Source organism: Kwoniella europaea, chromosome 1 (genome assembly GCF_036810445.1).
Source record: "Kwoniella europaea PYCC6329 chromosome 1, complete sequence".
Taxonomy (NCBI): Eukaryota; Fungi; Basidiomycota; class Tremellomycetes; order Tremellales; family Cryptococcaceae; genus Kwoniella; species Kwoniella europaea.
In genome coordinates, this window is record NC_089487.1 from 12400245 (window position 1) to 12417057 (window position 16813).

Sequence of the window (16813 nt, forward strand, 5' to 3'; positions counted from 1 at the left end):
GCGTTGAACATGTACACCTTCTCTGCACAGAGCCATAGTTTAGAATCAATCACAATATGTACAATTTCTTATGTCCTTTCGCTCAAATAATCTCTCAATCGCCTTTGAATTGCACTATTTGCATATTTACGTATTTACATCTTGCATCATATATAATAGTATACCATAATTATGAGAACAGTCACGAACTGTAATCGTATATCGCATAAGTCCGTCCAGTCATTTCATTTTGTTTTTCTACGACTTTACGAATTTGATGAGGGTTAAAAATGGATTCATCGAATTGGCGACGAAAATCGGATTGAGATGGATATCAGTGTTGGTGGGAGAAGGGAATGAATTGAGGAATAGGGGCGGAATGCAATATGAAGTATATCGGATTGTTATCCTTTCTTGAATCCACCACCTTTTTCCAACCTGTATGAACCACCGAGTCCATCGAGTCAGTATATATACATACAGTAAATGATGATAAACGATAGGATGTTACTCACCCCAATTTCTTTCTCTCGTAGAATGCATCGACCCTACTTGCTCCCATCTGTAATATCGCGAGAAGCACGACATCAGCATCAGTCCATTCGATGTAAAGAGAGGGAAGAGTTATTCATGAGAGATGGACATTGTGGGTTGATCGGATTTGGTCTTATCATCGTCAAGAAGAAGAAAAGAGATACCCACATTGATAATTCTCGGACAACCGTCTCTATCTTTTTCCAACCTCGTACATTCCGTACAGTAATAAGCATCTGATATGGCTGAACAGATGGATCACCAAATGTCGTCAGTTACAGTTCCATTCCAAATCGATTCGGACTGAGGACCTTGAGAATCTCAAGAGGGACAGGCCTACTCACCTGGTGAAGAACATATAATACATTTACCAGCTGCCGTACCGACTATCATCATTTGGTTATGTCATTAGCTACTACCCAATACTACGCTACAGGACGGGACGACCAAGCTAAAGACATTTGATGGGTGGTAGGTGATGGGTGACAAATGATAAACACTCACATGAACATTCGTCGCATATCCTTACGATCGTCATAGGTCGAACGTACGAATCGCATATCGGGCTGTGTGAAGAAGAAGTAGTCAGTATAGGTAAAAATCAAATGACAGATGGAGGTTGATTGATTCTTTGAGGCTGGGAACGTCCAGACCAAAGCTATTCCAGACCAATCCGGTTCATATGGGATATAAAACAGGACATGAGAAGATGACTGATAGACTTACCATTTACCATCGCATTTCTCACACATTCGACCGATAGCTGAAATGTAAGTAATCAGTATCAACAGCTTTATAGGTCAGGACCGACCGTTCTTTTTCAAGCGGTAATGATTATTATGAAGTTGAAATACTCACCAATACCAGGTTGTCTCCTGCACATCAGCAAATCTGGGTGATGTTTAGACTACATCAATTCCAGTTGGTCAGTATGGTACCGATTCGAGGATTGACCAAGAAAGAGGAGGAGGAGGAGGTACGTACCATTTTTAATTCTTATTCTCGTCTGGTTTGATCTTAAGTCTCGAGGTATATCGAATCGGATTGTACTGGGGATGTATCTATCTCATAGAAACTGGTTGATGTGCAGATATGAAGATAGATGGAAGATGATGATTAATCAACAAATTGGCCACCTACTTTTGGACATTATTTACAGTAGTTCCTCAATTGACACGGACGAACGAACGAACGAAAAGTCAGTGGCGGAACGATTATGTAATAAACAAAACGACGGTTTTCATAAGAATCCTCCTTCCGCTTCCTTCTTCTTTATCTCTTCTACTTATGGTCAGCAACGTAGCCCGAGAAATATGCACAGGGTTTATTCCAGGCGAGCAAGTTGGAGAACGATCAGTTCCTTCACCATACACCTTGCTATTGAAAAGAAAATGATCAACATCCTTTTACATGCTTTTACGCTTGATTATCATACGAGTGAATATATATAAGTGAGAATAAAGTCAAAAAGTCGTATAGAGAACATCAATGAAAGTGTGAAACTATAAACACGAAAACATCCACAAGTAACTTCACCATGTAGAAAAGGGAAAAAAAAGAAATATAATGTAATGAAAATGATGTATACAAGAATGTCTTTGAATGAAAGAACATCCATCTATTGTATATACATTTAATCTCCAGCACCTCCTCCCGGCCTATATATAGCCTTTAAAGCTTGACCACATCCATACCTGCACTAGTATGCGTATGTGAATTCTTCTGACCCTCCACACAAACTTCCACCGAAGCTAACCACTTATCTTTCAACGCCTCATCGACGGACCAACGTGTTTTCGGATCAGGATCCAACATATGTTTCACCACATTCCTGCATTCTCTCGGAATGAGGTTATTCAGAGGTGCGGGCGTAGGTGGTTTTTCAGTCGTACCGTCTCCTTTGTAAGTCGAGAGGTAAGTGGCGAAGGTCGTATCGGTCGTTTTGGCTACTCTCCACGGTAGTTCTTGGAATTGCATACAGTAGAAGACAATCGCTGCAGCCCAGACGTCTACTTGTCTCGCATCGTATTCTACACAAGACCCAGAATCAGTGGTAATTCAGATAATATGGAGGATCAGTATAACACACCTTTATGATCGAATAACTCTGGAGCAATATACGGTTCCGAGCCGCACAACCCCTTTGACAAGTGTGTTTTCTTCTCCCAACACATCCTGAATACATCGGAAACACCAAAATCGGTAATCTACGAACAGTCACCGTTCTTCATCAGCATACATACATACTTTACTTACGAAATACAAACAAAAACGCTCAACTCACCTTGACATGACCTCTACCGTCTAACAATAAATTCTCAGGTTTGATATCCCTATGAGCTACACCCATCGAATGAAGGTATTGTATACCTTGTAAGATCTGCTTGAAGGTACATTCAACTTCTGAACTTGACATTCCACCTTTTTTGATCGCAGCATAAAGATCACCACCTGGACAGTACTCCATGACTTCACACCAGTGATGTTGTTCATCTTGAACCAAGTCGACCGTCTCAACCACATTGATATGATGAAGTGTCGATGATATACAGAATTCAGATGTGAGCTTCTTGACGTAGTCCTTTTCAGTTTCATTCTTCCTTCTCTTTCGGAATTCTTTGACAGCGTATAGCTTTTCTTCTCGTCTATCCCATTTATGTGCTAATCTGACAACGGCAGTCGCACCTTTTCCAATAGCGGCCTTGTCGCAGATACCGTATTTCTTCAATAACGATGCAGTAGAAGCATTGTCCCCTCCATACTCTGATCCAGCTTTGGTAGATGCTCGATCAGATCCCTTTTGAGATCCATTGGCAGATGCCTTTCGAGATAATTTAGGTCCGTTGTCACCTAATCCAACGAGATCCTTAAGGGTGAATTTGTTACCGGAGCTGCTAGTGACTTCTTGTTTGTTGGCAACAGCAACAGGTTGACCGCCAACCAAGGCAACAGGTTTATCTTTACCACCTGTGGAGCCGTGGGAGGCGGATCGACCGGAAAGTTTCCTCTGTAAGGCCGGAGCTGGAACGGGAGGTGTGGAAGCGCCCTTCCTATCTCTATCGGTAGGAGGTTGGGCATGAGGATCCTGACCTGAATTCTGTCTTCTGAAACTTGGTGCTCTGGAGGGAGGTCTTGAATGATCCGAATCAGATACGTTGGCAGGTGGAGTAGAGGGAGTCAAAGGTGGTGATCGGGTAGCATCTCGACTTGGAGGTTGAGGAGATCGACTTCTGGGCGAGTTATAGCCACTGCTGGAATGTTGACGTGAGACGTCGACAGATAAGTTCTCATGATGCGCTTTCGCTTCAGCTTGCGCTTGAGCTTGAGCATGAGCAGCAAGTTTCGCTTCGTGTTTGGCTTCGTTGGGATGAAACATCTTGTGCAAGAATGATTTCTTAGCTCCATGTTCAGCTAACATCGTAGGTTTACTTGTAGTGGTATGAGCTCTGGAAGATCGAGTTTGAACCTCGGGATGTTTTTCATGGGTATGGTGCGATCCAGCGTAGACCGATGCGGATGAATTGGCTCTTGACATCTGAGCGGAAGTCAATCCGCTGACAGGAGGTGGCGGAATATTCATAGAATGACCTGGAAGAGGTGAATTGGTAGTTGATGGGAGAGGGCGGACTAAAGTCCATTATCACAGTGTCAGACAAGACATAAGAGGAAAAAGAGAGGAATTATTGCGTACAGTTTGGGAACGGAAATGAAATATCAGGTAAGCCAGGTTGAGGATGATGGACTTTGGGTGAATCTGTACTTCCGACAGTAGCGAGACTTGAACTTAGAGGGGGATGAGCATGATCGTGTCCACCATTTAAGGATCGATGAGCTTCACTACCTCCAAGAGGCGATGGGTGGTAATCCTGTTTGGCGTGTTGAAGTTGCGAAAGGTTGGGAGGACTGACTGGTTCAGCCTCTGATTCTGGAGTGGAATTTTGGGAAGATAGTGATGGGGTACCGAGAGCGTGAGTATGGGTAGCAGAAGGTGGTTTGAGGGTATCGAACATGTATGGAAGATCTTTAACGTTGACGACTTTACTTGTTGCTTGGTTCTGAATCGCAGATGATCATGTCAGTAAAGACTCGAAATAAACAGGTGAATAACGTCGACACGAAGATGACTCACTGTTTTCGTATCGTCCGGGATACCTTCTTCATCTGTAGCTTCGGGTATCGTCCCCACACCATGACCACCGTTCGAAGTTGGAATCGCCGACATGTTGGGATGTATGATTGATTAGGAAGACTGAATGGGATTGAGGGTATGTATACGGATGAAAGATTGATTATTCTGATATGACTAAGCTGATAGTTGAGCCTAAGATACCTTGAATCGCTAATAACGATATATCACACTAATGTGCGTTGGGTTATAAACTATCCACCATATTATACGTCACAGATGGTATAGCGAGTTTGGGAGTCTTTCGAGTGAATACGCGAATAAGCGAGATTCCTGTTAAACCAATACGTCGATCGCACAGCGAGTGATAGAGACGTATTGGGTGTATGCCGAGAAAGAGTAAAAGAGAGGTTGTTGATTGGTTAGTGAGGCGAAGAGTGGTGGGTTTTGATGGTGGATGACGATTGATTGTATGTACGTGGATGAAGTGGCGAGATAGACGGGGAGCGACAGTTTTGTTAGCTATTTTTCAACTTTTCTTTTCTAAACGAAGATCGACCAGCGATGTGATGTTTGAATATTAAAGAGCATGAAGCAGAGAACGTAGAGAGATAGAAATAGAAGCCAGAGGACAGAATGAGTATAGGGAATTCGACGGGATGTATTGTCAAAATGGCTCGAAACAGATACAAGGCGTAGATCCCTTGATGTTTCCTTTTTGTAGGATCGCGATGAGTACCAAACAAAGGCTCACCTGTTAAATTATATATCCCACTTTCCAACTATCTATATGAACAAAGGTGATCTGAGGGGGTTGAGTTGATGGATCGATGGGTGTGGTTGGTATATCTATGTTATGAATTAAAAAATTATGGTCGATCAGTTTCTGATTTTGTACCAGTTCAACATGACAAATCAACGAATGTCAGGTAGCGCAATGACAATTTATCATCAGACGAACTCTCCCCTCCTTTGAGCACATCTTTCTGTCATATCATCACAAACGTTCATCACACCTGACTTCAGATAGAATAGACTCACGTTTCACTGGTATGGAATAGTAAAGGTTCTTGTTCGATGGGGTAGGGTAGGGTAAGATGATTGATCAGAAAAACCTCCCGTCCAAAGCAGAACAGAGAACCCCCTTTCGCCACCTTATAACGCGTTGATCTGCTCGATTGGATCTACTCGTAATGTTTATGTTCGATCCGTGTAAGTAATCTGAGATGGTGATTCGATGTTCTTAAAGATGGAGTGTATATACGATATGACTTCAGATCAAAAGGCTCACTACCAGCTGGACAGATATATACAAGTATACCTGGAACTGGGATTATTAACCATTCATCTAAACTTGCATAGAGAATAGAGAAAAATCGCTCATTACGAAATTTAGTCCAAATTACTAATATCCCTATACGATTACTAACGCGGTTCCCAATGAACAATTAGAAATTTTACAAATATTGGGAATCGCTTGAACCTGCCAATTACCATAAAGAGCATTTCTTTCGTCCCATCGCTCCCATATCCCAGGCACATAGCTAGTTACGTAGTTTGTTCAATGGGAGTTGGTGGGTCTCAGTCTGTATGCCTTGGCTGAGGTTTAAAATAGAAAATTTATGTAGACGTTGATATACCATTATGCGAGCTCTACGTACTGTACTCTTCCAGCCGGATAATGCCCTCGTCTTCAGAGAAATAAATAGAATAGCACAAGCATATGAGTATCGTGCAAAATCATCCCCTTGCTGATACACAAGTGGCTTCATCATATTAATCTTCGCATGCTCCTCAACAACGACGACAAAAACCTTGTTCTATTGATGCCGGCATGACCCATCTCTCTGTACAATTGCGAACATGATTTTCTAGTTCCTTCTTCCGTTCGTCTGGGTGCGTCATTCAAGCGAGAACCATGACTATCTATCTAGTGCACGTTGGACGTAAGCAGGACATGACATACCTCTCTCTACCAATTCCCCATCTCTCTCTGCATTCAGAATGATGTGTGATGACGTTTTCGCTTTTGCTGTGACTCGCCTCTCTAACGATTGGTCGAAAATCCCTCAACGCGGGTTGTATGCTAACCGGTTGTGGCATCTGTCCAATCCACATGGGGCTCGCGTGGGGAGACAAGGTGGAGGGATGGACGCGTTTCAGAAGAAGTGCAAGTCGAGGTGGCAGAGAAGTGAGAAAATCAAAAAACAACAAAACACAGCATTTCACAGTTGGTAGAAGGATATTGGCGTTGGGCTATCTTCGCTTGGCATATCTTAGTTATCACTTGAGCTGATAGAAGGAGGTAGAATACGGAACAATCATAATCAGACAGACGGAAAAGAGTCGAACGTCATCAACACAGCTTGTTTGACCATTACTACGCACGGTCAGATTGTAATTGCCACAAATAAATAGATAAATAAACCATCAAGCATCAACTCATCCTTCAGAATCAAAGTAGATAGTACTTCAACTTGCATCTTACAACTTGACATCCAACATTTTCACCACTTAATCATCCCTCTGAACCAATCGTAACTATTCCAAACCCGCTATCAGGCATCACATCTCGAATCAAGTACAACACCATCACATCAATAAACACTAGTCCTCATTCAATCAATTCACCGCTCTCAGTTGTTGAAACCCATCATCAGAGATACGATACAACACGATGGAAAGGCTGAAAAACGTGTTCTCATCGTCCTCGTCGGCAACAGCGAAACTATCCAAAGCTTTCAAATTCAACAGCGATCATAATATCTTAAGAAGGACAAACACGAATGGATTAGGTGGAGGGAACCCATTCTTGGATGGGCCGATATTGGAAGAGGTATGTTCGAACTCCTACTTACATTTCCTATTCGAAGATGGATGGAAAGCACACATGATCTCGTCGGATGGGTTGAAAATGGAAGGAGTACGATGAGATCTGGAGAGAGGATTGGGGACATTCGTGAAACTCCCCATTTATGGGACGAGAGGCTGACTTTATCATCATCACCTTTGATTTTCCTGCATCCCAAACTCAATTGACCAATCTATATCGACAAATTGTCAATCTCACTTCATGACCACGATCCGAACATGACATGATCATACTCCCCACTTTACAAAATGACATCCATCGACCCATCATACACCAATAATATCCAACAGCCCTCATTACCCAGATCCCACCTGATCATTCATGTAGTAGCTGTAAGTGTGATCTCTTTCTTATTAACCTTATCGAGTGACTGAGCGAATGAGCTTACTCTGATCCTATTCCTCTATTCTAGATCTTCTTCACATTCTTAGCGATATGTACGATGGGAGCTGTAGCAGGATTTCAAGCCAAATGGGTTGGAGTGTGTAAGTATTCCCGATTTCAATCCGAATAGAATTATCAGCAAAATGAAAGCCACAGAACTTCCTGCTGATTGGTGTGTGATCATATCTTTAGCCGGAGGAACAGGATTCACGCTTTTCCTTCTCTTGCTCTCATTCCTACTTTCAACTTTCTTATTGGTAGTGCCCATAGTCTATGATCGGTGAGTTCACCTCTACTTATTCAAATCAACCTCTCAACTAGTTTGGACAAAGACAATGCTGACTGTTTCGTCGGTTTTGCGCTCAAAACAGATGGGATCGATTGAAGAGACCTGCACAATTCTTAAATCAAACTAGATCAACATTCATTCTACATGCCTTCGGATCATTCTTGATGCTGTTGTCCGCTTTTATCGTAACTATCAGCGGTGAGTGAGGTCATTCATACACAATTGATAGTCCCCTATATCGCGTGAGTTGTTACTGATTATTCCCGTTTCTCCCCCTACATAACAGCTTGGACAGCGAAAGGATGCAAGAACCCTGATGACGATCCTAATGCAGATTTGGGCGATGATTTCAAGGATGGTTTGAAAGATTGGTGCACTACCAAGAAAGCTTCTGCTATCTTTGATTGGTTTTCATTCGGTAAATTTCTTTTCTTTTCTATCCAAGAAGAAATCTATATCCCCTTTAATGCTAAGATCGGATTTACGGTTATTAATGTGACGGAAATCAGCTGACATTATTTGATGTTCCTCTTATAGGCGCCTGGGCAGCTCTCCTGGTTCTCACCGCATTGGTATTCCGTAAAGAACGACGTTCCAACCGACACCGCGAACCAACTTTCATCCCACCTGAATCTACTGGCGTATCATACTCCAACATCCTTCAGGCCGATGACGAGCGATACGCCGATAAAGGGGACTCACACGCAAGTGAAACTCCCATCACGGCTTCAAATGGATATGGCTATTCCAGAACGGACGTTCCTTCTTCCGCGGGGGGTATGCAAGATCACAATGTGTTGAGTAGACCTAGTGTAGACGCCTATGGGGCATTCGACGGTGATATGCCTGGAGGTACTACTCAGCATTCCTTGTTGAGCGACAATTCCGGACAGAGTAGGACGATGCAGTTGGCTTACACTGATCCATGTGAGTTGGGGATGGACAAACAATCATTCGGACGTACACAAAAACACTGTTACTAATATTATGTTTTTAATCGATCAGACGCTCAAATCAGAGCATCTTTAATGAGTCCTACTTCCTCTCAACCAGGTTATGCAGCTCAGCAACAAGCTCCTCAACAGTTATATGGGAATGGTGGATTACCCAATCCACCTGCCTATGGGGGATATAGATAAGTGTCGATAAGTGTAGCGGCAGAAGGGATAATGGAGGATGGTACGCGATAGCAAATAACGAAATTATACGATGTTTACGATACGATTTATGTGAATACCCGAATGGACTTTTGGTCTTATGTCAATATACCTCTGGGTTCGAAATGGGGAACGGGAGATATGTTACATAGATATATAAAATGTATTTTTCACCTAGATGTGGGATGTATCTTGTAAATTCAAGGGATGTCAAATAAATCAATCAGTATTTGCCTGGCGATGGTATAAGATATACCAAATTAAGAATGAGATGTGCAGTTGTTCTGTTAACGTCGATACTTCATTATCGTTCCATTTCAATGTTTTATAATATAGCTACACTATTATATGATTACTCCGAACAGGTTCCATATTCATACTTGATCATTGCTGATACTTTTCCAAAAGTACAAGTCGAAATAACCTTCTCTTTATACTCTCTTGTTCACTTCATCAGCTGCATCTCTGGCCTTTCCGGCAGCCGATCCAAGAGCTTGGTTGGCATTTTGTCTAGCGGATTCGGCGGTCTCCTTGGCTGTTTGGGAAGCTGAGGAGGCTTTGGAGTCGATCTCAGATTGAGAGGGAGTTTTGGCGTCTGCAAGTGGAATGTTCCATAAATGATCAGTATCAACCGTCACTGTTGTAATGAAGAGGACGCTATGCGTGAATGAGAATGTACTCACTGACTGTATCTTTAGCACTTTCAGTGGCGTGTTGGGCGGATTCAAGGCCTGAAGCGAGCGTTTGACCAACTTTCTTGTTTACCTAAGGTATGGCAGGTAAGCACGTAGAATTAAGTGAATTGAACTGTACTCGACCGTGAATGGTATGGGTGAAGAAGAAGTGCACGAGAGAGAGACTTACAGCATCAGCAGCATCTTTGACTGACTCGGTGAGAGTCTTTGACCTGATAGCAGAAGTGGTCAAAGCTCTGTAAGAGATTCGAGAGGTGGTCAAGGGGAGGGTGGTGGTAGCTCTGAGGAATGACATTGTGGCTGTTGTTCGTGTATGTGTTGTTGGTGATTATTGTTAATTTAATATATGTATATCTTATATCTTGAAAGGAGAAGAGCATGACAGGCCTTATGCTTTGCATATCTATATACATATATATACATATCGCTGTAATTTTGGAGCAGAGCACTCGTACTTCGGTTATTCGTGGTTAGGCAGAGTGACGTGACCTCATTCATCATCATTCCTCATTTCGACTTGTTACTTTACTTTCTCACGATTATCATCTATACTTAACCTTGTGAATGCATTCCCATATGGCCTGTCCAAAGGTTATTTCGATTCGCATTTGATCACTACTTGTTAAAAGAGCAGGAATCATACCATTCCGTCATTTGTGACTTTTGGTACAGTGGAGTGACGTCATTCCCTGAATCCGTCTTAACTGGGTCTGTCAAATAACCGTATACTGCTAGTGGTGGTAGAACGTGTCGTGTCGTATAGTGAGCGATTGACCAGTCAGATCATCCTATTTAACCCAACTCACTTCTCCATCTCAATCTCTAATTCCATTATCTGGACCAAACACAGACCAAACACACTCACATCAGACCACCATGGCAATCTTCCAAAGCGCTCTTGCGCCATTCACAGTCAAAGGTTTTTACCTTATAACCTGGGGTACCGCTTTGGGTACTAACGTCTGGAACACTGTGGTGAGTGGGGCTGGGGTCTGAAGATCGAAAGGAAAAGAGGATGTATGCTGATCTCCTATTATCTTCGTCTTGTCTTTCTGAATTGTAATTGATCTCTTTCACTCGATGATAAATCTACGAATGTCGATGGAATCACATCTCGAATCTCGATTTGATCGGATCCATCTCTTCCTGCCTCGATTAAACCGATTCGAACTGTATCTGCCTGATCTGTTCGCCGTCTAACTCTTTGGCTCTTTCATAACTACTTGTTTCGCCCACAGTCCGGATATAGAACCTACAAGACCCTCCCTCGACAGACATTCGGCACCCTTCAATCCCGACTCCAACCTCTCTACTTCACTTTCTCTTCCATCGCCACCTCTACTCTCCTCTTCACTCACTACTGGTTCCACCCTGGACTCATCTCATCCCCTAGAGTACCTCCTCATCACAATAGCGACTATCCAGAGGGTATCCAAGCTTTGTTGATCATCGGTTCGCTCATTCCCCAATTACTCAACTTAATCGTCGTCTCTCCCTTGGCTAGCGATGTCATGTTTGAAAGACACAGACAAGAGAGAGTGGAAGGTAAGGAGTACGATGAGCCTAATGTGAGTGTCATTTTGAGTTCGTGAGATCATATGTGACCATCTAGCATCTTGTCGTCTTTGGTTCTGTTATGTCTTGTCATCTCTTTTCTCTCTCTCGCTCTCTTTTGGGTGAGAATTGCAGTTCCTCCTTATTCTCAATATCGATCTTCTTTTCCCTAACCTCCAAATCGTGTCTCCTATATCTGTTCCTTCAACGATTTCATCTCCCTTTTCTTTTTCTATCTTTCACACAATTACTTCGTACAAAATACTAACTATAATACTGTGATAGGTCTCCGAAACCCTCCAAAAGCTCAACAAGAAATTCTCCCTATACCACGGTATCGCCTCTGCCCTTAACACCGTTTCATTCTTGGCTTTAGCAGGTTTGGGTTTGCACGTCAGCATGTAAGGTCGATCGTCCTAGTGAATCCAATATTCATACTCGGTTGATCTGGAGTGGATGAGATAGAATGAAGGGAAAAAAGGAAAAAAAGAAAAGTACGGAAAGGAGAGGAATGGAATAGTTATGTTATGTGTTTTTATCCCATCTATTTATCTTATTTTATTTCACCTATTATTGTTCTAGTAGCGATATACATATGAAATCATGAAGAAATATCACTCAGCGTTGTCGTTGAATCGATGCAGTACATTCAGATTTCTTGATTCGATCCAATTGACCGATTTAAGACTGATCATCTTGACTCCGAAAGAGCTCCTTGTTAGTCGCTTACGTGCTGACACTCATTGTTCGATTTTCATACCGAGGGAAGTGAAAGGTCTAGGTCTTTCAATTCGCGTTCATACTGATCAATTCCAAGTATCAAGCTAGAGATCAAATCTTGATACGCATGCAAGATACACATTAGAAACGTTCACTATCATCGGATCATCGGATCATCGGATCAAGAACTTAGGTCAAATGAGAAATATCACTTTCAAAAGACAATACATCGATTCATAAACATTAATATATTATTAACCATGTTATATCCCCTTTGTAGAAACTCTAAACAAAACAACACATTACAAAAAGCCAAAGAGAATGTATCACAAGCAAGATTTCGATAGGTACTTGATACTAAGATTATTGATTGATCCGTTGTTGAAGGCGAAGCGAAGCATATGAATGAATATAGGTAACACTCTGACTCTGACTCTGGTTGACACAAGGAAAATAATAAGAATTCTAGGTGTCTCATTCTCCACCACGAAAGTATGTACTCGTGATACTTCTACATCGAATCCATCACACATCACACATCACAATACCATCATGACCTACCACCCCCTTCACCCGTACCCGCCGTCGTAACCGTACCGGCAGGAGGCAGCGTAGGTGGGGGGACAGGTGAAGTCGATTTAGCTGTATTATTGCTTTCCGCTGCTAAGCTCCCAGACTGCGTGGTGCCGAAAGGTGAGGAATTGCCATTGGAGGTTTGAAATGGTGATCTAGCTATAAAATATTCAGGGCGCAAGAAATCAGCCAGCTGCACCTCTTACACCTCTCATACTTTTATGTGATCCAATCAGATTTCCCTCAAGGGATTTATCCGTAAAGAGGACGATCAAATATCAAGATTGTTTTCACAAACAACAAACGAGTCTCAGTGCTCAAAACTCACCTTTATTCTGGCCGACTCCCATTCCTCCTACGCCCTTGCCAACCCCCATCGGTACACCCAAACCCATACTACCAAGGCCTATACCCATCCCAAACAACCCATTTCCCGGTTGACCCGTCGAACTAGCCAGGTAGTCGGCTAGGCTAGCGAATCGACTTGGGAAATCCGGTCTCTCCCTCGCTTGGGCATTCGGTGGTATACCCGAACCCGGTCTGTCATTCGCTGATATCGTCGTTGAGGACGATGAAGTAGGGTTAGAGTTCGATCGAGGTGGTTGAGCAGGTATCGTACTGGCAGTACCACCCGTATTGGGTCTATGTTGTGTTGAACCAGTCGAATTCGAACGTATCGGTCCACTCTCATTTACAGATGATATATGTGGTGATTTCTTGTCCGGTCCTGACCCCGCTCCGGCTGACCCCGGTCTGATCCCAACATTACTAGAAGCTAACGAATTACCCGGTGGAAGATTGTGAGATATCGTCGGTGTACCTAACGAACTAGGAGTTTTAGGTGAGTTACCATCCCTCTTCGTATTCCCATTTATACCTCTACTCCACAATCCTATAGGACTCATAGGTTCCTCCCCGGGCGATTTCACTTTCTGCACCGATGAATCACGCCTTGGTCCGGCAAACAAATCCGACGTGGTAGGTACCGTCCTTCCTTCTCGCCTTTGAACAGGTTGATTCTGATTCTGCTGAGTTGAGGCGCTTGGCTGAGGGGGTTGATAGGACTTAGCATTAGCATTGGATGTGTTCGCTACCCGAGGAGGATAATTGGTATGGGCTGCTTGAGATTGCTGTTGCGGTAGAGCAGGGGTAGGATTATGTCGAGGTTGATGTGATTCATGTGACTGCTGCTGAGTCTGGGGATAAGAATATATCGTCGTACCTCCGTTGACGGGCTGCGAGGATGATCCTGCAACATTGTATTGTGGAGCGAAAATGGCTGGAGAGGCATTCCTCGTCGTTTGGAGCTGACGCCTATTATGCTGCTACGAAAATGAAATCGTCAGTGATTTACCCCTCGTCAAGGTGAAAGGTGAGTATGCGGTAGGATGAACCAAAAGGTCAGGGCTGAAGGGGATAAAGTATACGAGACAAGCCAACTCACATCCATCAAAGCCAAATCATGATTCCCTTCTTCCATACTCAACTGACTAGGCGTAGCTCCAGCTGACCAATCAAAAGCTCTGATCGTCGAAGGTTGCCCGACTTTAGGTACTGGTTTGACTGTACAGATGATTAGCTATGCCAAGTCGATTACGTTGTCGCATGTTGAGATTGGACCGTTGACATACCTATACGAGGAGTCTCGATTTCATTCTTCTCTCTAGCCAACCTCCGTCTCTTTGACCAAGTATGCTCAAACTCATCCCAGTGTAGTCTATCTCTGTCCTCCTATATCACCCAAAGATATGATCAACACCCAGGCAGAAGATACATGAAGTGAGGAGATATATGCTCACAGTCCAAGAAGACCATATCAGATGTTTCTCAGCCTCCCTGACCCTCTTCAATTCTCCCAAAGTCTGTTGATGCCGACGCGAAGCGACCTCATGTAATCTCTCACGTCTATCGCTGAGAGTCTTGTATAGGTATTTGAGAGCAGGGTGGGTACCTATTAGGTCAGATTGCCCAAACAAGTATTCATCAGGACTTCACGCATATATAGATGTTGAATATGACATACCATTCAAGATCATCTCTTCCTCTGCGGCAGCTTCCTCCATCCTCTCGATATAGAGTCTATCCCTTAAAGCAGCGAATTTCAACTCTAGCAGAACTAACGAACGCATAGCTGCTGTAGTTGGGGGAGGCGCATGGGTCGAATGCGATGATTTACCGTGAGTTGGGACAGTAAGGTATGCTGGGGAGTCTATTAGAGTCGCAGCAGATCAGCTATAGCCCGCTCACGAAGGACCGGGGAGGATGAGGAGGCGAAATCTTACCTGCAGCTTCGTGATCATGATCATTCTCTTCGACGTCCTCATGTTCCTGCTCATCTTCCGCATCTTGATCTATGGGTTCACCTTCCTCTTCACCCGCCAGATTCTCATTTTCTTCTCCTTCCTCTCCATCCTGAGGTTTCTCAACTTCAACTTCAATCTCGACGGGTGGTTCGACATCAACTTCATCTTCATCGATTACAATCTTGTCTCCCATTTCCTTTTCTTCCTCCAGCTCTTCTTCTTCTTCTTCAGCGGGAGGCTGACCTTCAGTCGATGTCGATTCGTCTTGAACAGACGCTTTGCTATCGTTTAAACTGATATCCTCCGTCTCTTCCTCGCCCACGGTCTCATTAGGTAGATCTTTCGACTGTTCTAGCGCGCTATCCGATTCATCTACATTGGTCGGTTGAGCCCTCATGGTCACATCGCCATCTTCGTCATCCTCATCCTCAACATCGCCATCTTCTTCCTCTTCCTGTTCATTATCATCGGCATTTACTTCATCTTGACTATCTTCAGCACGAGGAGCGTTAAGTTTCAGCGTGATCTTGGGGGAAAGTTGGGGCGAGGGCGTTATGGATTTATCGCTCGGGGGAGGGGTGAGGGACGCTGTAGAAGCTTGTGAATCTTCTCTATGCGACCTATTCGCCATGCAATTAGCAGCTCTCAGCTTAACATCATATCATCAAGAGACAAGTAGTACTGACCTTGATTCACTAGAGATGGATCGTCTAATTGTACCTGTCCGGTTATCGAGTTTTACACCTTCTTCTTCTTCCTCCTCCTCCTCCTCCTCTTCTTCCTCCTCCTCCTCTTCTTCTTCGGTGAGCTCACTATCTTCATCACCTTCATCTAGCTGTTCCTCCTCTTCCTCATCATCTGTCAGAGGAAGTGTAGAGCTTGTAGCTGGACTTCTGATCTCAGGAGCAGCGTCGAGGTCCGCGTCTGGATCTATCGGTAGATCATTTCCACGAGCCATCGATGAAGGGGAAGATAAGGGGGAAGATGTTTTTCTTGGTGCCGGTAGCTCTTTCTCGGGAGAGAGCGAGGGGGAGCGCTGAGGGGCCAGCGGTCGAGCAGGCGGGTGAGGAGATGTGAGCGACATGATGATAGTGGTGGGTAGACGCGCCGATAAGGATTGGCAGCCAGTCGACGAAGGAGGGGGAAAAGACAAGGATCGGTTTTGGTCGGAGCTTTGAGCTTTGAGCTTGGCTGGGCTGGGTATATCAGCTAGCTAGCTTGCTTGCTTAGCTGTCAGACCTGTTATAGCGGTGGTGTATCGAGCTGTGAAAGTGACTATATGTGGTATGATACGGATAGAGTGATGGTGGTGATGAACAATGATTCTTGACGAGAATGAAATGATAGCATCATACCCCAAACCGGGATAACCCATCAACATCCCTCCATCCCATCCATCACCACCTCACAAAAAACGTCACAACACTACTACTACACTGGTTCTGCTACTTCCGATTTCAGCGGTCAGCCTTATACACGTACTCCATTTAATTTTAGCTGAAAGCTTATCCGCCAACACGCGCTAGACAAGGTGTACCACGTGACACAGCTTTCTTGTGGCGGTCCGAGAACCGATGGGGGTTGTCGTACTGTAACACTGTAACTTCTCATTTCAATGCATATCACA

General features: G+C 43.8%; 6 protein-coding genes across 6 annotated transcripts; 2 read left to right on the forward strand and 4 right to left on the reverse strand.

Moving 5' to 3' along the window:
- Positions 1-383: 383 nt before the first annotated feature.
- Positions 384-1500, reverse strand: V865_004729 (uncharacterized protein; the record flags this gene model as incomplete). Its single annotated transcript, XM_066228506.1, has 8 exons — positions 384-417; positions 495-541; positions 682-758; positions 858-899; positions 1018-1079; positions 1240-1276; positions 1372-1420; positions 1468-1500. 8 exons carry the CDS (start codon positions 1498-1500, stop codon positions 384-386), a joined length of 381 nt encoding a protein of 126 aa, XP_066084603.1.
- Positions 1501-2184: 684 nt separating this feature from the next.
- On the reverse strand, positions 2185-4735 carry V865_004730 (uncharacterized protein; the record flags this gene model as incomplete). The annotated part of the gene is made up of 5 exons (XM_066228507.1): positions 2185-2543; positions 2603-2720; positions 2798-4140; positions 4205-4568; positions 4643-4735. The coding sequence occupies 5 exons, from the start codon at positions 4733-4735 to the stop codon at positions 2185-2187; spliced, it is 2277 nt and encodes a 758-aa protein (XP_066084604.1).
- A 2581-nt stretch (positions 4736-7316) lies between these two features.
- On the forward strand, positions 7317-9323 carry V865_004731 (uncharacterized protein; the record flags this gene model as incomplete). The annotated part of the gene is made up of 8 exons (XM_066228508.1): positions 7317-7475; positions 7802-7843; positions 7924-7996; positions 8088-8175; positions 8267-8382; positions 8471-8602; positions 8722-9111; positions 9190-9323. 8 exons carry the CDS (start codon positions 7317-7319, stop codon positions 9321-9323), a joined length of 1134 nt encoding a protein of 377 aa, XP_066084605.1.
- A 449-nt stretch (positions 9324-9772) lies between these two features.
- On the reverse strand, positions 9773-10331 carry V865_004732 (uncharacterized protein; the record flags this gene model as incomplete). The annotated part of the gene is made up of 3 exons (XM_066228509.1): positions 9773-9936; positions 10025-10106; positions 10206-10331. The coding sequence occupies 3 exons, from the start codon at positions 10329-10331 to the stop codon at positions 9773-9775; spliced, it is 372 nt and encodes a 123-aa protein (XP_066084606.1).
- Positions 10332-10912: 581 nt separating this feature from the next.
- Positions 10913-11995, forward strand: V865_004733 (uncharacterized protein; the record flags this gene model as incomplete). The annotated part of the gene is made up of 3 exons (XM_066228510.1): positions 10913-11011; positions 11275-11604; positions 11876-11995. 3 exons carry the CDS (start codon positions 10913-10915, stop codon positions 11993-11995), a joined length of 549 nt encoding a protein of 182 aa, XP_066084607.1.
- Positions 11996-12860: 865 nt separating this feature from the next.
- V865_004734 (uncharacterized protein) lies at positions 12861-16270 on the reverse strand (the record flags this gene model as incomplete). Its single annotated transcript, XM_066228511.1, has 8 exons — positions 12861-13042; positions 13212-14208; positions 14328-14446; positions 14515-14614; positions 14683-14834; positions 14907-15092; positions 15166-15806; positions 15873-16270. 8 exons carry the CDS (start codon positions 16268-16270, stop codon positions 12861-12863), a joined length of 2775 nt encoding a protein of 924 aa, XP_066084608.1.
- Positions 16271-16813: the final 543 nt, after the last annotated feature.